Here is an 11,023-nt window from a genome sequence, read left to right on the forward strand (position 1 = left end):
GAGCCTGGTGCCCTCTCGCTGCCAGCCCCTCCCTGACACCGGCAGGCCCCAGAGACCAGTAGCAGGTTGGATGCATTTATTTGGAAGATAACACTGTGCAGTCGGGCCCCCGCCGCGTGACACAGGAGGTGCAGCTGCTGGCACCTTTGTGCTCTGCCCCCCAGCCAGAGGGGAGCGGGCAGCCCCAGGGCCAGGCCCAGCCTCCGGGGAAAGGAGGAGGCCGGGAGCCTGCAGCGGGTGAAGACAGCAGTCACCTGACGGTAGCAGGGCCCCTCACTGCTGGGGGATCTTGGCAGCTTCGGCTTTGATGAGGGCAATCAGGTCCTGGTTGATGAGGAAGACGAAGCGCAGGCTGGCGATCTGCAGGGGAGAGGGAGGTCAGCGCGGGCAGGGCCCGGGCAAGGCCCAGCAGAGCTCCTGGCAGCCTGGGCAGCTCTGGAGTTGGGGGAGCCCCCGCAGCACCACCACCAGGGGCTCCCCTGGGGCCCCCAGTCAGGGGGTGTCTGACCCCGGGGGAGCAGGATCCATCCTCCCCGCGGGGCTAGCGGCAGGAAGGCCAATCCCCTGCCCACGCAGCGGGCCCGGATGCTCACCTCCACCACCGAGTTGTTGTTGAGCTTCCACTTGCTGCCCCCCAGCACGGGGCGCCCGTCCACGTAGATGGGCCGCCGGCCCTCGTTGGCGATGAAGAAATCCCCGTTGTTCTTCAGCTTGATGACGCCTGCAAGGCGCAGCGGGGTGGGGGTGGGGGGGCGGTGAGGGGGCACAGAGACCTACCGCCTGCCTTGGGGACCCCACCCACAGCCCAGCTACTAGGCAGGGCGTCGCCAGTGTCCCGCCCCACAGGGAGAGCACAGGCCTGAGCCCCACACCCAGGGACTGGAGCTTTGGGCAGCGCCCCACTGCAGATACCAGGTGCCCCCTTGCCCCACACCCCAGCAGTGCCGCCGTGTGGGAGCCCCGCCCCCGATGCTCACAGCCCCGCCCCTCCATGGACAGATCTATGAGGCCCACCCTGGCTGACAACAGCTCTGCCCCCTGATGGATGTGTCAGCCCCGCCCCCTGGTGCTGTTAGCCCCGCCCCTGATGGGTGTGTCGGCCCTGCCCCCCTACCTTGCTTGCGGGAGATTTTCCAGGCAGGGCCCTCCAGCGCCAAGTCCACGTCAATCTGATTGTCCTTCGTGGCTCTGCCCAGCGTGATCTGGGGGGGGAGGGCTGTTAGCCAGGTGCTGCCCCCTCCACCTGCATGCTCCACCAGGGTGGGCAGGGACCAGGTGGCTCTAAGCATCAGCCAGCCCTTCCCTGCAGCGAGTCCCCTCTGCTCCGCCCACTAGGGCGCAGCCCCTCCCTGTGTGCCCAGCAGCAGCAGGCTCGGAGCCTGTACCACGGCCACCCCGGGGCCGTGCTGCAGTGACTCCTGCATCTCGGGGCCTTTAGCCGCGCTGATCCGGGGAGCTGGCCGACGAGGACTCACCTCTCGGGATCGCATGAGGTAACGCACCATCCTCCCCCGGAGCACAGCCAGGGTCTGGTTGTCAAAGTCCGGGGAGCTCATTCCTGGGCGAGGGAGGGGAGAGTTCAGACAGACTCACCGCCCCCCATGGGTCACCCGGAGAACCGCCCCGACCTCCCCCCATGGGTCACCCGGAGAACCGCCCCGACCTCCCCCCATGGGTCACCCGGAGAACCGCCCCCACCTTCCCCCCCCCCGGGACACACAGAGAACCGCCCCCCCTCCCCCCCGGGACACATGGAGAACCGCCCCCACCTTCCCCGACGGGTCTTGGGTGGAAAGACCCCCCACCCCGGGTCTCAGCCAGGCACAGACTGATCCTGAGCATCACGGTTCCCAGGAGTCCCAGGCAACCCTGCAGCGTGGATGTCCGCTCACTGCCCTGGAGGACGCTGGGACTTTGTCCCACCCAGCCCCGCCCCCATGGCCCGGAGGCTGAGGACCCCCCCGGCCAGCTCAGCGCTCTGAGCCAGACCAGCAAAGCCCCCCGCGGCTCTCACCCGTGATGCTGTCCACCAGCACCTGCCACTTGTGGAGCTCCTGCTCCAGCTGCCGGATCTCCCGCTTCTGGCGCCTGTCGGCCACGGTCAGTTCTGCAAGGAGGGAAGTGCAGGGGGCAGCTCGGGCCAGCACAGGGGTGACAGGGCCCTGGGGAGAACGGGCTGGCTTGGGGGAGGGGATATGCAGCCTCTCCCCTCCGGGGGGCGCTGGCTCCCATCTGGCCTGAGGGCAGGGGTCTGGCTGGCTCAGGGGGCTGAGGAATGGGGCCTTTTCCCTCTAGGGAATGGGGCATGGAGTCTTTTCCCTCTAGGGGGCACCGGCTCTGATCTGGCCCCAGGGCAGGGACTGGCTGGCTCAGGGGGTGAGAATGGGGTACAGGATCTTTCCCCTCTAGGGGGTGCTGACCCAGTGTCAGGGCAGAAGGGCTGTCAGGCCCAGGGGCAGCAGCGGCCGGCTGGATGGTGCTGTGGCGACGGGTCCGAGGCACAGCGCTAACCGAACCCGCAAGGGGCCGGGGCGCCCCTCAGCTCCCCCACCCAGCGCCCCAGGGGCGGGGAGCGGAGCGAAGGTCCCGTCAGACTCACCGTGCTCCAGCACTTCGTCCCGCACGTCCCTGCAGGGAAGGGACAGGGGAGGAGTCAGGTAGCTGCCCTCATACGCACGCCCACAGGATGCCTGGCAGGCTGGATCCCTAACACGCGCTCTCGGGGCCTGACGCAGCCCCAGCGCGGGCCCTCTGCAGCCACCTGCCACCATGTCTGCCCCGCAGGGCGCCAAGGGCAGCCAGGCCTGCTGGGCACTGGGCCCTCGCACACTGGGGCACGGGCGAAGCTACAGCCAGCCAGCGAGCTGGTGCTTGGTGCTGCAGAGCTGGGCTCCAGGGGGCAGGCAGCTCCAGCTAGCGGCTGCAGCAGCTTGAGCTGGGGAGCAACAAGAAGGTAATCGGACCGAGGGGCTCCAGGCAGCCCAGGGGATATGGCCTGTGGCATGAGCTGCATGTGATGCCAGCCCCTGTGCACTGGCGGGAAGGACCCCCCGCCCAGCCCCCACATTGCCCGCGGACGCTCACTTCAGCTTGCTGTCGTCAATCATGTCCTCCGCGTCCGAGAAGTTCAGCACCTGGTCCCCCTTGGGAAGCGGCTGCACTGAACGGAAGCACAGGGCGGGGGGAGGGGTTAGCACAGTCCCAGCATCAGCACAAGCCCCCCGCGCTCTCGGGGCCCAGCCTGGTGACTCGGGCCCCGGTTCCAGGCTCTCGTGCCGGGCCCAGCCGCGGGGGAAGGGCTGGCGGTGGGGCGGGCGGGCCGTACCTGTCTGGTCGTCCAGGAGGTAGTACTGCTTCATCAGCTGCCAGTGGACCTGCAGGGCCTTGGCCGTGCGCGAAGGGTGCAGCGCCTCGGGGTGCTCGTGCAGCAGGTCCTGGAAGGTGTCCAGCGTGGGCTGGCTGGTCTGCGGAAGGACAGACGGGTCACTGCGGCTTCCATAACCCACCCCTAGGGGGCAGGACCGCCCCGGGCTCCGGCTGGACCAAGCCGGCAGTGGGAGCCTGGGGACATGTGTCTGCATGGATCTCGTGCCAGCTCCCATGGCTCGGCCCAGGGCTACCACTCAGGGGGCTCCGCTGGGCAGGGCTGAGGGAACCTGCTGGGCTCTCCTGGGCCAGAGTCCGTGAGGGGCCATGGGGCATGGCCTGGCGACTCTCCCAGGCTTTCCTGTGGCATTGGCCCCCTGGGATTTCTGTGCCAGCAGCACCGTTGGGCAATTGGGGTGTCTGTGCCACGGGGAAGGAGCCAGGAACTACAGCACATGCGCCGGGGGCCCCGGGCCAGGCCAGTGCAGCTCCCATACGACAGGACTCCCTGGGGGGCACGGGAACCGTTTGGCTGCAGGGCGCTTTGGTGAAGGACACCCGGCAGGACGCTCTGTGGAGATGGCCCTTCCTCCCCTGGGCAGAGGGAGCCGAGCACCTTCCAGGTCCAGACTCTCGCCCCCACTGGCAGGGAGGGGACTTCAGGGTCCCTTGTTAATTCCGTTTCCCCAGGAGCACGAGTCTGCGTGTCACCGTGCCCTACGCACAGAGGGTGGGTTGAGTGGGTGTTGGCTGCCCGGGCTGTACCAATCCCACCCGGCTCAGCCTCCGGGTGTCACCACGCCCTGCACACAGAGGGTGGGTTGAGTGGGTGTTGGCTGCCTGGGCTGTACCAATCCCACCCGGCTCAGCCTCCCGGTGTCACCATGCCCTGCGCACAGAGGGTGGGTTGAGTGGGTGTTGGCTGCCCGGGCTGTACCAATCCCACCCGGCTCAGCCTCCGGGTGTCACCACGCCCTGCACACAGAGGGTGGGTTGAGTGGGTGTTGGCTGCCCAGGCTGTAGCAATCCCACCTGGCTCAGCCTCCGGGTGTCACTGCGCCCTGCGCACAGAGGGGGCCTGAGCGAGCCTTACCGATCCCACCTTGCTCAGCAGCTGCTCCTCGGCTTTGCTGAACAGCACCTTGCTCTGGATGGCAGTGATGGCTTCGGGGTGCAGCTGTCGCATGGCCTGACAGGCCAGCCTGGGGAGGGGACAGTGACCACGTCAGCTACCAACTCAGATTTCACGGCTCTGACGCCAAGCAGAGGGCAGGGCTCTGCCCCTCGGACTCACTGCTCCCCAGAGCCACAGCTGGGGGGACGGGAGACTCCCCACACCACCCCCAGCCACCCCTCTGGGCGAGTGACCAGCAGCAGGGAACCAGCCATGCTTGGAGCAGCGGCCCCACGGGTGGCCTGCCCCTGGCCGAGCCCGTGCCCGGTGGCCTGGCACTCACTTGGAGATGAGCGGGTCGTAGAGCAGCGCGTGCCACCTCTCCTGGATCTCCCGCAGCGTAAAGCGGCAGCTGAACTTGACGCCCAGGTGGACCGAGGTCAGGTCGTTGGTCTGCAGGGGCCCGAAGAGAGGCCAGACTTAGGGCTGGGTCCCCGCACCCACAGCGCGGCCAGAGGGGCCCTGACAGCCACGCCACCGGCATGCCCGTCGCCGCTCAAACAGCCATCACGGGCAACGCTTCCCAGCCTCCAGCCCCTGGGACGCGACTGAACCGGCGCGAGGACAGAGCCGAGGGCTCTGGGAGGCCGAGGGCGTTTGGGACGCAGCGTGTAATCAGCCAGGGCTGGAGTTTAGGACACCGGGACTAGCACCCCCAGGTCTCGGTACAAGGTGCCGTGGCAGGTGGCCAGACCTTGACAGAACAGTCCCCCCAGAGCCACGGGCCCCGCCCAGGGAGCTCTGCTGACTTCCCACTCCCTGCTGGGACGTTTCCCAGGCGCGTGCCAGCCTGGCCCGGCCCCGCCGAGCAGGATGGCAGCATTACCTGGAGCACAGCATTGATGAGCAGCAGGTCATCCGCAGGCTTCCAGCGGCCCAAGTCCTTCGTCACCTGCAGGGGCTGTTTGCTTTTCTTCATCCGCTTGGGGAGGCTGGAGTTCGGGACCGGGCTCGGGGTGACGGGTGCAGAGACGGATTTGGAGACCTGCACGAGCCGGGAAAGGAGCTCAGAGAGCCCTTGAGCCTGGCCAGCAGGGCCCACTGCTGGAGGCCATGACGGGCGGATGGAGGCTGCCCTTCACAGCCCCCCACCCAACCTAGCCAGCCCTCGTCCGGGGGGCAGGACGCGCCCAGGGAAGGTGGATGTCCGAGCGTCAATGACACTTCGCGCTTACCCGTCCAAGCCCAGCCAGCCGGGCCGGAGCCAGGAAGCGAACTGGCTGCAGGCAGCGAATGAAACTGCCTGGCTCTGGCTCGCCGTCCACCAGCACGAGGAACCAGGCCCCACAGGAGAGAATCAACCGAGGCTCTGCCCAGCGAGTCACAGCGCAGCAGGAAGGCTGCTAACTGCCATAGTGACGGTGTCCCTTCGGCATGGTTGCTGAGGGGCTCTGTGGCTCCCAAGTTCTGTCCCAAGCTGGCTGCGGGAGCCTCCTGCCCTCTGCCCTTTCAAGTCCTGGCATGGGGAGATCTCTGCGCTGAGCCAGGCCTGTGTGTTCTTCCCTCAGGGAGCTGCAGGATCTACTGGCCGACGGCTCTCTCTGTTCCCCTCCCCCTCAGGGATAAAGCCACCCAAGCTCTCCATGCTCAGGCTTCGGGGCTGATCTCCAGCTGGAGGTCAGGAAGAACCCGCTCCCCACAGCATAGTGTCTCCTCCCCAGCACACCCAGCCTTAGGCGCGGTCAGAGACAGAGGGACTAGGGGCCTGCTCCAGACCAGACAGGGCACCAGGCCCCGCAGGGCGCTGCCCACCCTCTTTTCCCCCTCACCTTCTTCTTCTCGCTGGAGGAGGGCTCGCTGCCCGAACAGCGGCCTGGCTCCACCCCACTGGGCCCCTTGGCCCGGCTGGACGACTTGGCGAGGCTGCTCTCTACCAGCTCATCATCAAACTTCTTCCTCTTGATGAACCTAGTGGGTCAAACGCAGGCCCCAGGTGAGGCCCCTCCCCCCACGTGCGGGCCCCCGCTGCACACCTGGCTACCTGAAGCCAGCTCTCCACCCCCCAAACAGCTGCAAGATGGGTGTGGGGCGCCCTCTGGTGGCTCCGAGTCCAACCATCACTGCAGCTCAGGGTTGCGGCTGGTGAGCCGGGCTCCAGGCCCGATGCTGGTGTTGAGTTAGCAGCACCTGGTTCATCACAGGACATCAGGAAGCCCCATGTCCCACCTTCCCATCCCCCTCTCTGGGACTGCACTGGCCTGATCCATCCTTACCGCTAGGGAGGGCCCCTCCACGATGCAGGGAACCCCACCCCCTCCTCATTGCCCTTGGCCCTTCCTGGGTACCTGGAGGAGCTCCGCCGTTTGGGGATGGAGCCCGAGACCTGTGACGAGCTCCTTTTCTGTCCCGCCAGCGACTCCTCGTCTTCAGAGCGGCTCGCCGTACCTGACGCCATCAGTCCGGAGTCCAGCACGTCTGCACCAGGACAGAGGAGACAGAGCCACACCCCTCCACATCAAAGAGATCAGACGCCAGGCATCACACTGGGCTCAGCCACAGAGAACCTGCGCTCCCTTGCGCCAGCCTGCCCAATGCCAGGAAGCAGGTGGCTGTGGGCAAACCTTACATGTTATATGGCAGAAAGCCCTAGAGACCCCATAATGCAAACCTCCCCACAACTCCAGAGAGGGAGACCCCACATCAGGACTGCAGCGCATGGATCTGATACAGAGATCACGTCCCGCTCCACTTCAAATGCAGCCAACTCCGCGGAGGAACGTGGTGCGGGATAACAGCTCACAGGAACACTGCACAGCGGTTTATTATCTGCACTGTGGCAGCACCCAGAGACTTCAATCAGGGCCCCGCCGGCCTGGGCCCTGGAAAAACGGAGCAAAAACGACCGATCTTGCGACCAGGACAGGACGCGCCAGACCCCAGTGGAACGGCAGGAGACGCCGAGGGGTGGAACTACCAAGGGGGGAAGGGGCTCCCGGGATGGCCCGGGGGGCGCGTAGGAGGGCGGTGAGTAGAGAGGGGAAGGCAGACGGGACCGGCCAAGAGGCTGCGTCACCCTGAGCCCCGACACGCCGCCCCAGCCGCCCCCACGGAGCCGGCGGGGCGCAGAGACCCCCGCGCGGGGCGGGGCTGCAATGGAGACCCCCCCAAGGGACAGACCCCTCCCCCCAGGCCCAGCCGCTGCCCCGGGGAGTCGCGAGCCATCACCCCCTTCACAGGTAGGGAAACTGAGGCACGAAGAGACAAGGCGCTCACCCCCCTCCCCCGATCGCGCATGACAGCTGGGGTGGGACCCAGGCCTCCTGGCTGGGCCTGGGGGGAGGGGTCTATCCCTTGGGGGGTCTCCACAGCAGCCCCATCCTCCCCCAGACGTTGATCACGCGCATGCGCGCTGGGCCGCTCAGTCTGGCTGCCCGCGCCCTCCACAGGCCGCGCACGCGCAATCAGCCCGGCCGGCCAGGCGCGGAGGTTTCCCCACCCCCCAGGCGGGACGCGGCGGCCCCGCGGCCTCACCATTCCCCGGTGTGGCGGCTCCGCGACGGCGTCCGTCGACCACGAGCCCCCATCCACAGCGGAGGATCACTTCCGGAAGAGCTCGGTCACTTCCGGGGGCCTAAGCGGAAGAGAGAGATTGCTTCCGGTTCAAACGGCGTGACCCTGCCCGTGGGCGCCGCCATCGCGCTCTGGAGGTTGAATGGGCGGCGCCATCTTGGTGACGGGAGCGGCCATGGCCAGTCCTGCGCCCGGCACTTGGCTACTGGGGGGCTGGACCAGAGAATGCCCCCCCCCACTCCTGGCCCCAGGTCGGCGGACAGGCCGCCACAGGGCACCATGGGAGCGGGGCGTCCCGTTGCCATGGCAGCGCACACCCGACGCCCGTGGCGATGCGCCGAAGCTCGTCGCCATAGCACCCGGGCACCCAATCCCGGCGGCCCGGCTCCCGTTGCCATGGCAGTGCTCTCAGCCAGCTAAGGGCCCAGCCCTGTGTGCACGGCCCAGCAGTGCTGTGCGCAGGGACCCTGCTGTGTCCTTGATACCAACCCCTGGTGCCCCCTCCCCGGTCACCCCATTGCACCCCCAGGTATGGGGGGGGCAGGGAACCTCCGCCCAGTCCTTACCCCCTTGCGCCCATCCCCCAGGCCGGCCCTGACAGCCCTGGAGCGGGCACTGATCTCCACCATGGCAGTTTTCCACACCTACTCCGGCTGCCAGGGCTCGCTGAGGAAAGTGGATCTCAAAACGCTGATCAACCGGGAGCTGCCGCAGTTCGTGCAGGTGAGCACCAGCGGCGGGGGGTGGCACCGAGGGGCACCCAGCCTGTTGCAGGAATGGGTGGGGGGGATTGGCTGGGGGCAGCTGATGGAGCTGGCTTCCCAGCGCCCAGGCTGGGACCCTGGGCTGAGACTGTCCCAGAGGCAGCCTAACAGCCCTGCTGGCCTTTCCGCTGGAGAAGTGTGCCCCATTCCCTGCCCCCCGAGCCAGCCAGGCCCCTGGGCCAGCACCCCCTAGAGGGGAAAGGCCTGGGGCCCATAAACTGCCTTTCCCTGAGCTGCAGGAGATCCGCGACCCCGAGACCTTGGAGCGGCTCTTCAGGGACCTGGACACCAACGGCAACCTCCAGATCGACTTCCAGGAATACGCCACGCTGGTCGCCATGCTGACCGCGGCCTGCCGCACATTCTTCGTCCAGAAGAAGGCCGAGTAGAGGGGGGAGGGGGGTCTGTGTCATTGCACTCTATATGATTTTATGAAAATATGCCAGTGAGTGTGAATATAATGTAACTGGAATATGCTTCATGCAAAAGGTCTCTTGAAAGGTATCATCCCAAAGCTTATCATCTACTGAGTGTGGTCATCCTATTTGTATAAATGCATCCCTCTTTGTGACGCAGTGGGGGAGTTTCTTGTTTTTCCTTAAAGAAAAGGAAGACTTCGAGACTAACCAATTTATTTGAGCATAAGCTTTCGTGAGCTACAGCTCACTTCATCGGATGCATAAAGTGGAAAATGCAGTGAGGATGTTTTTATAGACACAGACCATGAAAAAATGGGTGTTTATCACTACAAAAGGTTTTCTCTCCCCCCACCCTACTCTCCTGCTGGTAATAGCTTATCTAAAGTGATCACTCGCCTTACAATGTGTATGATAATCGAGGTGGCCCTTAGCACAAATCCATACACATTGTAAGGCGAGTGATCACTTTAGATAAGCTATTACCAGCAGGAGAGTAGGGTGGGGGGAGAGAAAACCTTTTGTAGTGATAAACACCCATTTTTTCATGGTCTGTGTCTATAAAAACATCCTCACTGCATTTTCCACTTTATGCATCCGATGAAGTGAGCTGTAGCTCACGAAAGCTTATGCTCAAATAAATTGGTTAGTCTCGAAGGTGCCACAAGTCCTCCTTTTCTTTTTGCGAATACAGACTAACACAGCTGTTACTCTGAAACTTGTTTTTCCTTGTTTCCTATGGGGGATTTTCTTGGTTTTCCTATGGTTTGCATGCAGAGGGGGTGGGACTCAGTTTCCCTAGGTGCTACGGGTTTAACGAGGTGAGGGAGAGGGAGTTCGTTGTCACAGAGGACCTGCGAGGGAACTTGGGACCCCAGCGACTGGTGACCCGGAGGCCCAGCTCAGGAGTCCCTGCCGGGTCTGGCCAGTGGGAGGACAATGGGCTGTAAAGAGAGGAGAGGGGGCCCAGGCGAACCTGTTTACGACCCTGTTTACCTGGAGAGAAGACAATGGACAGAGGCGGGCTTGGGGCTGGTGCCTTCAGATACCCAGCTGGGAAGCAGGGGGGCTCTGGGCTGGAGGGAGGGAGCAGGCAGAGCCCCCCTGGGTGCAGGGGAGACTGGGATGTGCTGTGCTGAGGGAGGCCAGGCCTGAGGCCCGGAGAGTTTCCTGTGCTGGGTTCAATGCTCAATAAACCTTCCTATTTTACGCTGGCTGAGAGTCGCTCTGGTCTAGAGAACAGGGTTGCATCATCCCCTTCGGGGGGATGGAGGCCCCTGGGGTCCAGAGTGAGGTGACTCCCTGAGGGAGCCCACGGCGAGAAACAGATGTGCTAAGGCTCCGAGAGGTGCGGCTCCAGGAGGTGGAGGGGCTTAACCCCGAGAGAGTGTGGCCCCCCGGGGAGAAGGGCTGTCTCACTGAAAGGGGCACCCCATATGGTCCGCACGGGGCCAAGAGTGGGCACAACCTATGAGTCTGTGACACTCATCAGAGTAGCAGCCGTGTTAGCCTGTATCCGTAAAAAGAAAAGGAGGACTTGGGGCACCTTAGAGACCAACCAATTTATTTGAGCATAAGCTTTTTGCATCCGATGAAGTGAGCTGTAGCTCACAAAAGCTTGTGCTTAAATAAATTGGTTAGTCTCTAAGATGCCCCAAGTCCTCCTTTTCTTGTGACACTCTTGTATCTGAAACTAGAAATATGAAATATAACCCTGAGGGCCTATTCTAATTATGCAAAGTGTGGGCCATTAATGGTGGTTTGGAATTTTGATGGCTCCCATCAACCAGGAC

General features: G+C 64.4%; 1 protein-coding gene across 1 annotated transcript; it reads right to left on the minus strand.

The window, feature by feature from the left end:
- Nucleotides 1-46: 46 nt before the first annotated feature.
- MCRS1 (microspherule protein 1) lies at nucleotides 47-9,257 on the minus strand. The gene is made up of 15 exons (XM_074934739.1): nucleotides 9,074-9,257; nucleotides 8,012-8,111; nucleotides 6,826-6,955; nucleotides 6,310-6,448; nucleotides 5,367-5,525; nucleotides 4,824-4,933; nucleotides 4,460-4,568; nucleotides 3,326-3,464; nucleotides 3,085-3,160; nucleotides 2,600-2,628; nucleotides 2,015-2,107; nucleotides 1,476-1,558; nucleotides 1,115-1,202; nucleotides 594-721; nucleotides 47-360 (listed from the first exon to the last, which is right to left on the minus strand). Exons 1-15 carry the CDS (start codon nucleotides 9,152-9,154, stop codon nucleotides 274-276), a joined length of 1,551 nt encoding a protein of 516 aa, XP_074790840.1. The 5' UTR covers nucleotides 9,155-9,257; the 3' UTR covers nucleotides 47-273.
- Between the last annotated feature and the right edge of the window lie 1,766 nt (nucleotides 9,258-11,023).

The sequence above is a fragment of the Natator depressus genome, chromosome 20 (genome assembly GCF_965152275.1).
Source record: "Natator depressus isolate rNatDep1 chromosome 20, rNatDep2.hap1, whole genome shotgun sequence".
In the NCBI taxonomy this organism is placed as follows: Eukaryota; Metazoa; Chordata; order Testudines; family Cheloniidae; genus Natator; species Natator depressus.